This window comes from Neophocaena asiaeorientalis, unplaced genomic scaffold (genome assembly GCF_003031525.2).
Source record: "Neophocaena asiaeorientalis asiaeorientalis breed wild unplaced genomic scaffold, Neophocaena_asiaeorientalis_V1.1 scaffold77, whole genome shotgun sequence".
Taxonomy (NCBI): Eukaryota; Metazoa; Chordata; class Mammalia; order Artiodactyla; family Phocoenidae; genus Neophocaena; species Neophocaena asiaeorientalis.
In genome coordinates, this window is record NW_020174645.1 from 5119272 (window position 1) to 5135067 (window position 15796).

General features: G+C 45.9%; 1 protein-coding gene across 2 annotated transcripts; it reads right to left on the reverse strand.

The window, feature by feature from the left end:
- Positions 1 to 46: 46 nt before the first annotated feature.
- Positions 47 to 7298, reverse strand: SNRNP35 (small nuclear ribonucleoprotein U11/U12 subunit 35). 2 transcript variants are annotated; one of them, XM_024758461.1, is made up of 2 exons: positions 7104 to 7238; positions 47 to 2414 (listed from the first exon to the last, which is right to left on the reverse strand). In XM_024758461.1, exon 2 carries the CDS (start codon positions 2409 to 2411, stop codon positions 1671 to 1673), a length of 741 nt encoding a protein of 246 aa, XP_024614229.1. In that variant the 5' UTR covers positions 2412 to 2414; positions 7104 to 7238; the 3' UTR covers positions 47 to 1670. The 2 variants fall into 2 exon arrangements, with proteins under 2 accessions (XP_024614229.1, XP_024614228.1); XM_024758460.1 differs by having other exon boundaries at positions 1552 to 2414; positions 7174 to 7298.
- Positions 7299 to 15796: the final 8498 nt, after the last annotated feature.

The window sequence follows — 15796 nt, forward strand, 5'->3', positions numbered from 1 at the left end:
TCCCAGGGTCATTGTAAGACTAAGCCGGAATGTCCAGGGGTGGGGACTGAATGTGCCTATTTTTTCCATCCATCGGTATTCTGGTACTCAGGGTCGACAGCCGCCAGCTTAGACTCTGTAAACACTACGTAAACACTGCTGCCCCTGTCTGTGTTTCTTCTGAAGCTGTCTCACGACTCAGCTTCCCTGATGTGGAGCAGCTTGATTACCTAATGTACCTACCAACTCTAGCCCATAACACACGCTGTAAATGAAACATGGGTGAAATCATAAAGGTGTTCCTGCAAGGTGGTCTTCTGAGATTTAGGAGAAGAGTAAAATTCTGCACTGGAAATGTACAAAGGAAAGAGCATATTCTTCTAAAACAGTTCTAACAGCTGACAGCACTTTTAAGATATCGTAGGTCCCCTATGTAACGATGAGATTTATACTCCTGATGCAAAAACCTAGTAATGAATGTGTGAGTCTTGCTACTAAATCAGACATTTACTTTACATGAGACATCCTGAATTTTAAGAACCTGAGCTTTCAAAGACACAGCCATGGATAAAAGAAAAAGGTTGAATGGCACTTTCTTGAAAAATCACATGGACAGTATGGTACTTATTCAAAGCTCTCAGAAGTTCAGGTCAATATATCCAGTTTCAAACAAACCAGAGGCTGGATGATGAAGAGAGAAAAGGCAAATCAGTCCATCGGAACTAGCTACTAACCTTTCATTGATTTCATTTTCATTTCACTCTCACTTCTTTTGAACTTTCTCTTTTCCAAGGGCTGGAGGATTGCCACAGACCATAGCCCCAAAGCCCTGCAACTCTGGGTTTTCATTTTAAATGCCAGCCACCCCGCCAAAAAGAGAAAAGGAAAAAAGGTAGTCAGCATTTGGCTCGAGAATGGAGTTATATTTGTTCAAGAGAAGCTGGTTGCTGACCCAGATCACTGCTAAGACTGGCTTTTGGTACTAAGTCTCTGGACATTCTCCTTGGATTCATTTTTCTAACCCATTTTTATTTCACTGCAGCAAACCCTGCACTATGGACATAAAGGTGGAAAACACACAACTTAGATTCTGACCAGATTTGGGTTCCCAGGAGTCACAGATCAATGCAAATGGTTTTCAGCCATCACCTCTTTCTGCCAAGCCCTCAAAATGGCCATTTCCAATAGATGGGAGAAAAAGCAAATTCCGTACTGCCAAATTAAAGGAGTCGTGGCTCCTTACATAGGTCTTTCTGTACAGATGCTGGTGACTGCAAAATTGTTTCTCAAGCTTATCAAATAATGGGTCCTTACAACTATAAGACGAAGGGAGTTCCCTGGTGGTTCAATGGTTAGGACTCTGCACTTTCACTACTGAGGGCGCGGGTTCAATCCCTGGTCAGGGAAGTAAGATCCCGCAAACCACCCAGGAGCCCCAAAAAACAAAAAAACTATAAGATGAAGAAGAGAAAATTCAAAGTATCAGCGTGTTCATCTTGAACCTGCATTCCAGAGTCGAAAGAAAACATACCCAACTCCATTATCATTAGTAAGTTTTTTCTGTTTCGTTTTTGTTTTCATCAGTAAGTTTTATTCAACCACCGGACTTGGATTCTGTAAACAAGCAGTGCAGGTCTCCCTGCGCTTTTACTGGTCGGGTACCTTCGTTTGGGTTTGGTAGGGGATGGAGTCTACTTACTTCTGTCCCTCTTCTCCCTCCCCTTGATCCTGTCATCTCTGAAGTCCCTCTCTCTGTCCCAGTCACCTTCTGGCCACACCCTAGTTGATTCTTTTTCCTGCCACCTCTTCTCCCGGCCCCTGTCATGGTCCCGATCCCTCGTCCTGGAGTCCCAGTGTCTTTCTCGGGATCGAGATCGCTCCCTTCTCTCCCTCTTTCCCTCTCGAAACTGGTCGCTTTTAACAACTGGCAGATTAATGGGTTTTCGGAAAGGCCGATCCCGCCCCCCAAATCTCAGCTGCCCAGATTCCTTTTTCCCCCCGAGGCCTCCTCCAAGTCGCCGAGGAATCCACCCTTTGAGAGTCCTTTCCAGTTCATAGTCCACGAATATCTCGTGTTGGTCAATAACCAGGCCATCGGCGTCCCGGTAAGCTTTGAGCAGAGAACGCTCCTCTTTGTATTCGATGAAGGCGTAGCCCTTCGAAAAGCCCGTGACCAAGTCCCTCACCAGCCGAATCCGCCGGATGTCCCCATAGCGGGAAAATACTTCCTTTAACTTCTCCTCTTTGGTCTGCAGGTTTAGTCTCGCCACAAACAGGGTGAGGAGGGGGTCTCCTGTGACACCTTTGTTGGGGGCATATCGTGCCAGCATCGCCCTCCAGACAGCTCGATCATGTGGGTCCTCGTCGGTGCCATCAATGCTGCCAGCTTTAAGCGGGTCATACTCCTTGGCGATGGGCATCCAATCGTTCATGTTCTAAGGAGAAGCACGGCAAGCGTTTATGTAGCATGTACTGTGAGCTGCGTATTCAATCCTTCCAACAACCCCATGAAGTAGATACTGCTTTTCACCCCTTCTTCCCAACAGGGAAGGAAGAGGATTTTTCAGACGCTGTGGCCTCCCAGCTAGAAAGCAGGGGAGACAGTATCAGAGCCAGGCAGTGGGGCTCCAGAATGCTTGCACTCACTCCTCCACCAACCCTCCCCGGAAGAAGCAGAGGGCAACGTGCCTGAGTTTGATGCATACGTGTATCATCCAGCTTAGCCACGGTAGGCCACACACAAACTGTTATAACGTGGCAACACGGATCACAATCCAGAATCAAAACCCAGGCTCACCTTTCAGAGACTTTAAAATGGTCATAGGGAAACTAGCCTGGGAACTTCTGTGGAAAGGGCATTTTAAAACACTCTTTATGGGAGTTCCCTGGCGGTCCAGGGGTTAGGACTCGGCACTTTCACTGCCAGGGCCCAGGTTCAAACCCTGGTTGGGGAACTAGGATCCTGCAAGCCACACGGCTCGGCCAAATATATATATATATACATAATAATAATAACATTAATAAAAATTAAAAACTCTTTACTACCAAGAGTTTCAAACACATACCAGTGTAGACAACGGCATAACCTTCCATGAATTTCTCACCCAGCTCCAACCATGACCAACACCTGGCCTGTCTTATTTCATCTGTGCTCCCCACATTCCCGCTCCCAGATTTTTTTTTTAATTTTTAAATATTTATTTATTTAGGCTGCACTGGGTCTTTAGTTACGGCATGCAGGATCTTCGTTTCGTTATGCAGGATCCTTAGTTGCGGCATGCGGGACTTCTTAGTTGCGGCATGTGGGATCTAGTTCCCCGACCAGGGATCGAACCCGGGCCCCCTGCATTGGGAGTGCGGTGTCTTACCCACTGGACCACCAGCGGAGTCCCTCCCAGATTATTCTGATAAGGACTTTTTAAAAAAACAAAACTACATGGGAAAATGGTGCTCTGAATGCAGCCTTTTGCATCTGTCAGTAAACAGGGAGCAAAGCCAAAATGACAGTGACCCAGCCGCAGGCTCTTTAGTTCAAAAGGAAGATGGGGGACTTCCCTGGTGGCACAGTGGTTAGGAATCCACCTGCCAATGCAGGGGACACAGGTTTGATCCCTGGTCCAGGAAAATCCCACATACTATGGGGCGGCCAAGCCCGCATGCCATAACACTGAGCCCACAAGCTCTAGGGCCTGCGTGCTGCAACTACTGAAGCCTGCGTGCCTAGAGCCCGTGCTCCACAACAAGAGAAGCCACTGCAATGAGAGGCCCACGCACTGCAACGAAGAGTGGCCCCCACTCGCCGCAACTAGAGAAAGCACGTGTGCAGCAACGAAGGCCCAACGCAGCCAAAAAATATATATAAATAAATAAAAAGAAACTTTATATATAAAAAAAAGGAAGATGGGATTTCTTCCCACTTCCCTAGCTCATAATCCATTTATGCTTTGGAGCTTGAGAACTGATTGCAATGGTAATTTTAGTTCAGCAAGCACACTGCAACTGTCATTCATTCCGATAGAAGATCTTTCTAGTTTGTTTGAAAGAGGGTGGGTAAGTTTAAGTCTGACACATGATAATTGATTCATGTGAATTTGCTGGAATAATTCGGTGCTTGCCAACATTTCAGACCCTGCTGGTAATCATGTGACTACCTCTGTAAAGCTTTAGAGCCAAGGCTGAAATATGTTCCTTAAAACCAGGGCTCTGTCAAATATATCTGGTGATCTTCATTCCTAACAGCATCTTTCCATGATATTTATTAAAATGGTATCTATAGTTTCCCCCCCTCCTCAAATTTTCCTCAAGGATCTTTTTTGGTTTTGTTCTTCAGTTTACAGGTTATGTAGGGGGAGTGATCACAGTGGAATTTCTTTTCCCAGTAAAATAGTAAAACACCTACAGAATAAAACCCAAAGTCAATGAACTCAAGAATTCTGACTCTCACTTAGCCTCTCCCCAAATTCCACTGCAGAACCTACTCTCCCCAGGACTGCTCCTCATTCTTTGAACGTGCCCTAATGCCCTGGCTCTGTGTCTTTCCTGGTGCAATTTCCTCTGCTGGGAATATTCCCTTCCTTTCCACCTCCCACATCTCCACTTGTGGAAATTCTACTGGTCCTTCAAGTCCAGCTTCCAGCCTCTTCCCTATGAAGCAAACCCGTTGGTCCCACAGCTCATGGTACCTCTTCTGTCATACTGATCACGTTTTGCCCAACACACAATAAACACTCTTCACAATAAACACTCTTCAACCCAGTGTCTCCAGATCCTAGGACACTTCCTGATAAATGTTGGGGAACTGAACCAACTCCAAACAAAATTCACTGCACTTATTTTGGTCCAAATCAGACAAAAAGGACCACTTCATTGAAAATTGAAAGGCAGGGACTTCCCTGGGGCGCAGTGGTTAAGAATCCACCTGCCAATGCAGGGGACACAGGTTTGATCCCTGGTCCAGGAAGATCCCACATGCCGCGGAGCAACTAAGCCCGTGCGCCACCCTACGGAGCCTGTGCTCTAGAGCCCACGAGCCACAACTACTGAAGCCCATGGGCCTAGATCCCGTGCTCCGCAACAAGAGAAGCCACCGCAATGAGAAGCCCGTGCACCGCAGCAATGAAGAGCAGCCCCCGCTCGCCCAACTAGAGAAAGCCCACACGCAGCAACGAAGACCCAACGCAGCCAAAAAATTAATTATTTTAAGAAAGAAAGAAAATTGAGAGGCAGGACATTACACCATCTGCCACCAAATTGTAAAAGGAGGACATATATGCGTCTCATCATTAACAAGCAACTTTGGAGAAGACACCTCTCTGGTATCCTTATCAGTAAAAGGATGATAAACAACTAGAACAAGGGAAGGAGCACGAGAAGAGTGAGACGCTTTTGGTCCGGTCTGGGCTCTGCCTCTAACTCACTTTGTGTCTTTTGTCTATTATGGCTGTAATTTCTCCACATGGGGTAAAAAAGGAGAGAGAGATCACTGTGTTGTTTGGATCTCTGCTCTGGTATTCTCTAAATGGACCTAAAATTCTTAAGATTCTAATCGTACTACCGCAAGGTTGCAGGAAAAGCAAACAAACAAAAAAGAGACCATAGTATAGTTAACCTGTATTGAACACTTAGGAGGTGCCAGGCACTGCGCTAAGCACTTAACTCCCCTCCCCTCTCAACAACACCGGGACACACCCACTTCTATTATTGCCATTTCAGATGCCAAAGGTGAGATGCAAAAAGATTGTCTTTTGGCCCAAATCACAGAAGTAGCCCAGAGGGGGAGTTAGAACCAAGGGCTTTTATTGACTCCAGAGCTTGAGCTCTTAACTCTTTCCTTAGATAGCTGTCATAAAATATAAAGCTTGAGATGGGGATAGGAAAAAGCAGGCCACGTCTGGGTGTCTGAGGCTGAGAACCCCCTCGCAGCCAAGTGGGAAAGGAACCCGTCCCCATTCCACAGGAAAAGATCACAAAGATCCACCAAATAAAGGTCTGGCATTGCTGTACACACAGAGCTCCTGTTCAAAGCTTTAAGAGTTCCTCAAATTAAACTCTGGAAAAAAATTACAAAGGGATAAAAGATGAGTTTCCGGTTTTCTCCCTCACCGGCATGCTCCTATCAATACTCAATACCAAGAGAAGAGCGGGCTTCACAGCTTCTCGTTAATCTTTCTAGGTGTATTTCCTCCGTTGCAACATTGCATCGAGATTTTCTACCACCATCTCTCTGGATGTTTAGATTCTCGTCATTACTTCATAAACGGAGATGGGATGTGAGAGATGAATCGTCGGGGGTGGAGGTGAGTGGGGCAATGAACTATTAAAGACAAGTGTGGAAAGTGAAAAAGCACTGGATTGGGAGTCAGAACACCCAGGTGTGAGACCTAATGTTAGCTTCGGCAAAATTTAAATCACCTGTTAAATGCTGCTAAGTGCCGCTTCACCGCGTTTTTTTGTGAAGATGAGAGAAGGTAATGTCTTTGAAAGCGCTTTCTAATTATAAATTATTATACAAATAAAAACTATTCTTGGGCTTCCCTGGTGGCGCAGTGGTTGGGAGTCCGCCTGCCGATGCAGGGGACACGGGTTCGTGCCCCGGTCCGGGAGAATGCCTCGTGCCGCGGAGCGGCTGGGCCCGTGAGCCATGGCCGCTGAGCCTGCGCGTCCGGAGCCTGTGCTCCGCAACGGGAGAGGCCACGGCAGTGAGAGGCCCGCGTACCGCAAAAAAAAAAAAAAAAAAAAGCTATTCTTAAGCAAACAAACAAAGCACTCGTCCCTGCAGCACTGAGTCTGCAGAACAGAACAACCGGCGCTTCCCACCAGGCGGGAAGCAAACTGAAGGCTGGCGCCCAGAGCCGTCCGAGCACGCGCAGTGAGGCCGTGGACGCTAACGCGGAAGTCTCCGTGAAAACGTCTATACTTCCGATCCGCCCCCCGCCCCGCAGCGCCTCCGTCTCGGCCGCCGTCCCTCAGGGATGCCTTCCCCAGCCCGTCACCATCTGAGGGGGCACAGGACGGAAGGGGCCATCCTACCAACCCAGCTGTCGCCCCAGCTCCCGGCAACACAACCCCAAAAGGTCCCCCTTTGCCCGCTTTCAACATGGCGGCCCACGCACGCGCCGACATACCGTCCAGGCCGAATTCCCTCGTCCTTCTCGCCAGGGTGGGCCCTACTCCCACCAAACCGCTCCCGCTCACCTCAGGAAGGCTCGGGCTTTCTTTCCCACGGGGCCTGGTGCCGAGCTCGAAGCGACGGAAGATTCTTCCTCCTTGACTGACAGGACCTTTACATCGGAAGTAGCAGATTCGTCACGGGCCCTGTTTCCGTTTTTGCTTTTATTTTAAGAAATTTAATCACATGCCTTGAGCATCGACTGCATATCGTCTCCGACGAGAATGAACTTTCTGTTTCTGTAAAATTTTTCACGAAGACAGAAACTGCTAAATTGAACAAAAGTTGAAAGACGATCGAATGTGCAGCTAGTTGTCTGGGAGCCGCTGGATTTCTCTCCGTAGCAAAGAGGTGTTTCAGCGCGATGCGAGTTTTGGTTCTTAGGCTCGCTTTGAGAATTTGCTTAATATAGTGGGGTTTTTTTACTCAGAAAATCTGTATGCCGGTTCACAAGGAAACTTTGTACGTATGTTTTGCCAGAGTTTTTCTAACCCGTAAATTTAACACGTTCGCTTTCCACACAAGCAAAACAGTTCTTCACAGTTTGGAGAGTTTACTTAAGAATCGCGTAGAAGCTGGTTTAAATGCCGTTTCCTGGGCCCCGCAGGGAATCAGTGAATTCAGAACCGCTGAATGAACCTCAAAATGACTTTGAGGACCCCTGCCTTTAGAGTCACGGTTAAGAAGCCCAGATTTAAAACCTAAGTGTGGGAGGGAGAGGGGAGAACGGTGTGGTCAGTAAATCTGTGTAGAACGGGTAGATGTATGCATTCAGATTATGCTGTGTTTCTTTTTTGTTAGGTCAAAATATTCGGGTAGATTACGACTTGTGGTACAGCTTGAAATGTCTTGAGACAGTTGTGCTTTTCATGATGAGTCTCGTGATTTCTTCAGCCAATCATTTTCTGATTAATTCTTACAAGTGGGTCATTTCTGCGAACAGCTGATCTCATTTTGATTCCAGCCCTATTCTTAGAAGGTAAGCCAATGACCAGCTACTAAGGATGTATTACTGCTACCTAGTTTTTATCAAATCTTTATTATGTAGGTGAAGCATAGGTTCTGAATATCTATAGCTTTCTTTAAAGTACGTCCTCTTGAAATATATTAATAAAATGTATTGAGTAAAAAAGTGAGCAATATCTATAGTTTAAAATTTCATATTTAGGACTTCCCTGGTGGCGCAGTGGTTAAGAATCCACCTGCCAATGCAGGGGACACTGGTTCGATCCCTGGTCCAGGAAGATCCCACATGCCGCAGAGCAAGTAAGCCCGTGCACCACAACTACGGAGCCTGCGCTCTAGAGCCCGCGAGTCACAATTACTGAGCCCGTGTGCCACAACTACTGAAGCCTGGGCGCCTAGAGCCCGTGCTCCGCAACAAGAGACGCCACTGTTGGAAGCCCGCGCACCGCAACTAAGAGTAGCCCCCCTCACGGCAACTAGAGAAAGCCCGCGCTCAACAACGAAGACCCAGTGCAGCCAAAAATAAATAAACATATTAAATAATTAATTAATTAAATTTTAAAAAGAAATATTGTGGTCCCAGTATCTCTGCTCTGCTGGCTTATCAACGGAAGGCTTCTGGGAAAAGTGCATCCACAGCATGAATGCTTCTGCAGACTCTGAAGGTGCAGCAGACATCTTTTAATATGCTTGGTGGCCTCTTGAAGGGTCATCTGAAAGGCATCTCCACGGCTGCCACATCTATATAGTTAAAGTTTAATTATATACAAAATTACTTACATAACAACATACTTTATAAACCAAGCAGAAGATCTGAAGGGCAACGTGAGCAACCCTACTAGAGATTTCTATAGAAGTTTCATATTTATACAATCTTTTTTCCCTTTTTCCGGTTTTATTGACATACAGCACTATATAAGTTTAAGGTGACTTACATACATCATGATATGATTACCACAGTAAGTTTAGTGAGCATCTGTCATCTCGTAAGGATACAAAATAAAAGAAATAGAAAAAAAAATTCTTTTTCCCAAACAGCAGTGTTAAAAAGATATTTATCATATCATACATTACATCCCTAGTACTAATTTATAACTGGAAATAAGTACCTTTTGACTGCTTCTGTCCAATTCCCCCACCCCCAGGCCTCACCTCTGGGAACCACAAATCTGATCTCTTTTTCTATGTGTTTGTGTGTTTGTTTGTTTTGAAGTATAACCGACCTACAACACTATGTTAGCTCCTGGTGCACAAAATTATGATTTGATATTTCTGTACATTTCAAACTGATCACCACCATCTTAAAACAAACATCACCATCTTAAAACAAACATTTAAACAAACAAACAAACAGTTAGCATCACCTGCCAGACACTGGGCTAAGCTCACTTCACTCTCTCAACAACCCATTGCAGAGTGTATTGTAACCTTCCTGGGTGGAACAGAGCTGGCCTGGAGAGTAGGGTGGAGGACATTAGTCCCTTGGCTGTAGTTTCCTTTAATGCTTCCCTCACCCACCTACACCACCTCCCCACACACACACCCCACCCTCCCACTCATCACCCTGAATAAACATTTCACCTAAGTTTAAAAAAAAAAAGTGTGCTGTTATGCAAACACCGACTGAAAACAAGTGCTCTGGGCACCACCCTTCCTGCGACCAAATTCTTTTCTAAAGACTTTCAGCTCCTAGAGCTGAAGTCACTGACCCAGGATTGCAGGCATTTAAGCCAAAAGAGAACAGGAAGAAAGACATACTGAATGTACCACTCAGGAAATTAATGGTGCCACCAGTATTCAGAAGAGCATGAGACCTACTCTGCTTGATGTACCAAAATAGGACCACCAGATATTTGCTAATGGAACTTTCCTATGGGTGGAATTAACCCCCAAACACTTATGGTTCCATTTTTATGAAGCATGATCCACCCACTACTTTTGTTTCCTACGTCATGTTTTCCTTTGCTTAACAGTGAGTTGGGCGATACCTTACTTTATGCTCCTTTTTTTTTTTTTGCGGTACCTGGGCCTCTCACTGCTGTGGACTCTCCCGTTGTGGAGCACAGGCTCCGGACGCGCAGGCTCAGCGGCCATGGCTCACGGGCCCAGCCGCTCTGCGGCATGTGGGATCTTCCCGGACCGGGGCACGAACCCATATCCCCTGCATCGGCAGGCGGACTCTCAACCACTGCGCCACCAGGGAAGCCCCACTTGGACTTTTTAAAAAGCTTTGTTGTAGACATATTCTATGTGTGTTACTGATCCAGCCTTTCATAGCTTGTACCCAAATAATCATATGAACTTGGGGAGTTTCTCATACTTCATATTCTGGAGATAAAGTAGTTTATAATAGGCATAGTAATAATAATAGCCAACATGTATTGAGCACTTACCGTGTGCCAGATGCTGTTCTAAAGCACTTCACGACAATCTTATAAAGTGGCTTCTATCCTTATCCCCATTTGATAGCTGGGAAGACTGAGCCCCAGAGAAGTAATTTCCTTGCCTAAGATCACACAGCTTGCAAGTGACAGAGCCAATCAAGATTTGAACTGTTGTGGTCTGGTCTAGAATCCACCTTGAACACTGTGGTAGCACTCATACTTTTTCAAATTTCAGGGTGCATGTGCATCAGAATTACCTAGAGAGCTTGTTAAAACACAGATTGGGGCTTCCCTGGTGGCGCAGTGGTTGAGAGTCCGCCTGCCAATGGACGGGATGCGGGTTCGTGCCCCGGTCTGGGAGGATCCCACATGCTGCGGAGCGGCTGGGCCCGTGAGCCATGGCCGCTGAGCCTGCGCGTCCGGAGCCTGCGCGTCCGGAGCCTGTGCTCCGCAACGGGAGAGGCCACAGCAGTGAGAGGCCCGCGTACCGCAAAAAAAAAAAAAAAAACAAACAGATTGCTGGGGCCCACCCCTAAAGTTTCTGATTCAGTGGGTCAAGAATTTGCATTTCTGAAAAGTTTCCAGGTGATGCTGATGCTGCTGGTCTCGGAAACACACTTTAAGAACCTCTGCTGGGTGAGAAAAGAAACCAGCCCCAAATGGAATCACTTGTGCTAAGCCATTAATATATAACTTCAGTTTCAGCCTCTCCCAGGGGTGGAATTTTAAACCAATCAATCTGGAATTTCCTGATCATCCCTAGTAAGGTAATCTGCTTGATAGACTCCCCACCTTTACCCCCAAGGGAAGGCGACCTTACCTGAAATAATCCTTTCTTTTGTTTATGACTTCCTTGTCTTATCCCCCTTTTCTGCCTTTAAAAACCTTCCATTTGTACAGCTCCTCTGAAGCTCTTTTCTACTTGCTAGATGAGATGCTGCCCAATTGATGAATCGTCAAATAAAGCCAAGGAGATCTTCAAATATACTCAGTTGAATTTTTTTTTTAATATTTATTTAGGGGCTTCCCTAGTGCAGTGGTTAAGAATCTGCCTGCCAATGCAGGGGACACGGGTTCGAGCCCTGTTCTGGGGAGATCCCACATGCCGCGAACCACCTAAGCCCATGTGCCACAACGACTGAGCCTGCACTCTAGAGCCCACAAGCCACAACTACTGAGCCCGCGCGCCTAGAGCCCATTTCAAACTGATCAAACTGTGCTCCGTAACAAGAGGAGCCACCGCAATGAGAAGCCTGAGCACCGCAAGGAAGAGCAGCCCCGCTAGCCGCAACTAGAGAAAGCCCACACGCAGCGACAAAGACCCAGTGCAGACAAAACTAAAATAAATAAACTTAAAATATTTATTTATTTTTTTTTTTAATTTAGTCTGCTCCAGGTCTTAGTTGTGGCTCACGGGATCTTCATTGTGGCATGCGGGATCTTTAGTTGCGGCATGCAGACTTCTTACTTGCGGCATGCATGCGGGATCTAGTTCCCTGACCAGGAATCGAATCCAGGCCCCCTGCACTGGGAGCATGGAGTCTTACCCAGTGGACCACCAGGGAAGTACCGAATTTTGTTTTTGTTTTTTTTTTACGGTACGCGGGCCTCTCACTCTTGTGGCCTCTCCCGTTGCGGAGCACAAGCTCTGGACGCGCAGGCTCAGCGGCCATGGCTCACGGGCCCAGCCGCTCCGCAGCATGTGGGATCCTCCCAGACCGGGGCACGAACCCGTGTCCCCTGCATCGGCAGGCGGACTCTCAACCACTGCGCCACCAGGAAAGCCCCCGAATTTTGTTTTTTAACAGCTGTAATTCAGAATTGTTTTCATAATTTCCCAACGGAGAGAGAAGGGTCATGATTATCTACCAACAGATTGTCCAATTCTATGAGGGATGTAAGAGTTAAGATCATTAACACTTGATAATAACAACCAGTGTCCATTGATGCTTATGATGCGCTGGACACTGGATGAGGCACTTTTCACAAATTAGCTCGTCTAATCCTCACACCAGTTTTGGGGAATACTTTTATTTTTCCAAGTTGACTGTAGGAAATGGGGATTTGGACATTAGAGAATTTGATCAAATTTATGTACCAGGAAGTAACAATTGTGAGGTTCAAGTCAAAACTACTTAACTCCACAGCCCTGTTGGCTACTACTTTACAGTCCTGGCACATAGTAGGCGCTCAGTAAATAAGTTGTCAAATGAATGAACAAAAGAATCTTTTTTTTATATATCAAAATCCTAGTTACTCGATGGAAGACACTTTGACTTTTTTTTTTTTTTTTTTTTTTTGTAGCCACCAGGGAAGCCCACTTTGACTTTTTTAAAGTGCGATTTACCAGGTTTCACTGTGCAACAAAGAAGGAAGAAAGATATGGTGCCTTAGAGGATCAATTTCTAGAGAAATTTCAAGGCAGAAGGAACTTTTGAAAAGGACAGTGGCGCAGAAGAGATTCATACCAGCAGTGGTGGCTGGGGATCCTGATGGTAAAAAACAAATGCAGCAACCTTAACTTCTTTCTGATAAGCATTGCTCTGCGAAGGCTACATTCCAACAATGATGTTCGGTGCTTTTTAGTCTATTCACAGAGTTGTGCAACCATCGCCACAATCTAATTTTAGAGCATTTTCATCACCCCAAAAAGAAGCCCTGTCTGCATTAGCACGTAGTCCCCCTCCCCTCCCCCAGCTCTAGACAACCACCAATCTGCTTTCTATCTCTATGGATTTGCTGTTGTGCACATTTCATATAAATGGGATCATACAACAGGTGGCCTTTGTGGCTGGCTTCTTTCACTCAGTAAAATGTTTTCAAGATTATCCACATTGTAGCGTCCGTCATTCCTTACCTCCTTACCAGCACTTTGTTGACGTATAATTTACCCAAAGGAAACACACAGTGTTAAGCATACAGTTCCGCAATGCTTCACCTATGTATATACTCATGTGACCTTCACCAAGATCGAGATGTAGCACATTTTCATCACCCCGTAGAGCCTCCTCACATGTTAAAAGAAGGAAAACCGGTCAAGTACACATAGGATAACATTTATTTTACAAGCTTAACCGTTTTTAAGTGTACAGTTCAGTGGTGTTAAGTACATTTGTATTGTCGTGCAACCAAACTCCAAGACTTTTTCACCCTACAGAACTGAAACTCGATACCCACTAAACAACGGCCCTCCATTCCCCGCCCCAGCCCCTGGCAACCACCATTCTACTTTCTGTTTCTGTGAGTTTGTGCACTAGATATCTCATATAAGTGAAATCATATAGTATTTATCTTTTGGTGACTGGCTTAATTTCACTTAGCATAATGTTCTCAAGGTTCATCGATGTTGTGGCATGTGTCAGAATTTCCTTCCTTTCTAAGGCTGATTAATATTCCATTGTATGTATACACATTTTTTTTATCCATTCATCTGTGGATGGACATTTGGGTAACTTCCACCTTTTGGCTATTGGGAATAATGCTGCTATGAACATGAGTGTGCAAATATCTCTTTGACACCCTGCTTTCAATTCTTTTGGATATGTACCCCAAAGTGGTATTGCTGGATCATATGATAATTCTATTTTTCATTTTATTTATTTATTTTCTTCTTATTATTATTTTTTATACAGCAGGTTCTTATTAGTCATCCATTTGATACACATCAGTGTATCCATGTCAATCCCAATCGCCCAGTTCATCACACCACCCCCACCCCCACGCCGCTTTCCCCCCTTGGTGTCCATACGTTTGTGTCTCTACGTCTGTGTCTCAATTTCTGCTCTGCAGGGACTTCCCTGGCAGTCCAGTGGTTAAGACTCTGCACTTCCACTGCAGGGGATGCAGGTTTGATCCCTGGTTGGGAAACTAAGATCCCACATGCCGTAAAGTGTGGCCAAAAAGAAAAAGAAAAAGAAATGCAATTGATATTTTATATTGATCTTGTAATTGATCTTGTATGCTGCAACCTTGAGCTCATTTATTAGCTCTAATAGTTTTTTTGTGGATTCTTTAGCCTGCTAATATGGTGGATTACATAGATTGATTTTTTTTTAGTATTTATTTATTTATTTTTGGCTGCATCGGGTCTTGGTTGCAGCTGTGGGATTTTTTTTTTTTTTTTTTTTTAATGGCTGTGTTGGGTCTTCGTTGCTGTGCGCGGGCTTTCTCTAGTTGCGGTGAGCAGAGGCTACTCTTCGTCGCAGTGCGTGGGCTTCTCATTTCGGTGGCTTCTCTTGTTGCGGAGCACGGGCTCTAGGCACGCAGGCTTCAGTAGTTGTGGCTCGCAGGCTCAGTAGTTGTGGCTCATGGGCTCTAGAGCGCAGGCTCAGTAGTTGTGGCTTAGTTGCTCCACGGCATATGGGATCTTCCCCGACCAGTGCTCAAACCCGTGTCTCCTGCATTGGCAGGCGGATTCTTAACCACTGCGCCCCCAGGGAAGTCCCTAATTTATTTACTTTTTACTTTTTTGGCTGCATCGGGGCTTAGTTGTGGCACATGGGATCTTCCCCGACCAGTGCTCAAACCCGTGTCTCCTGCATTGGCAGGCGGATTCTTAACCACTGCGCCACCAGGGAAGTCCCTAATTTATTTATTTTTTACTTTTTTGGCTGCATCGGGTCTTAGTTGTGGCACATGGGATCTTCGTTGAGGCATGCGGGAGCTTTTGTTGCAGTGCGCAGGCTTCTCTCTAGTTGTGGTGTGCGGGTTTTCTCTCTCTAGTTGTGGTGCTCCGGCTCCAGAGCGCGTGAGCTCTGTAGTTTCCGGCACGCGGGCTCTCTCGTTGAGGCGCGCGAGCTCAATAGTTGTGGCGCGCGGGCTCAGTTCCCCGACCAGGAATCGAACCCACGTCCCCTGCATTGGAAGGTGGATTCTTTACCACTGGACCACCAAGGAAGTCCCAAAAGATAATTTTACTTAAGTCAAACTGAGGATTATAACCCAAGAGACAGACTCTCAGAAGCTCTGAGAACTGTTCTGCCTATTAGAAGTCAAAGACACAGTCATAAGCCTTTTTGAGACAAAGGATCATACATCAAAATGACATACAGGCATTTTACATAAACTTCACCAAAGATACAGAGTCCAGGTAAGCAAGCAATTAAGTCACCATGACTCCCTACAGAGTTTGGAAAGAGTGCTAATCTTTTAAGCGGTTACATTGCTAGCATCAGAAGAAAGGGGAAAAAAAGTTGACCTTTGTGGTCAAGCAGGCATTCCCACCTTTGAGGAGGTCTGGTTGATGTATAATGCAAATGTACATTGCACATGAGAGAGGGAGGGAGGAGGCCCAAATGTA

Bases quoted from the DNA above. Each gene is read 5' to 3' on its own strand.
- SNRNP35 (XM_024758461.1), bottom strand. From the start codon at position 2,411: ATGAACGATTGGATGCCCATCGCCAAGGAGTATGACCCGCTTAAAGCT.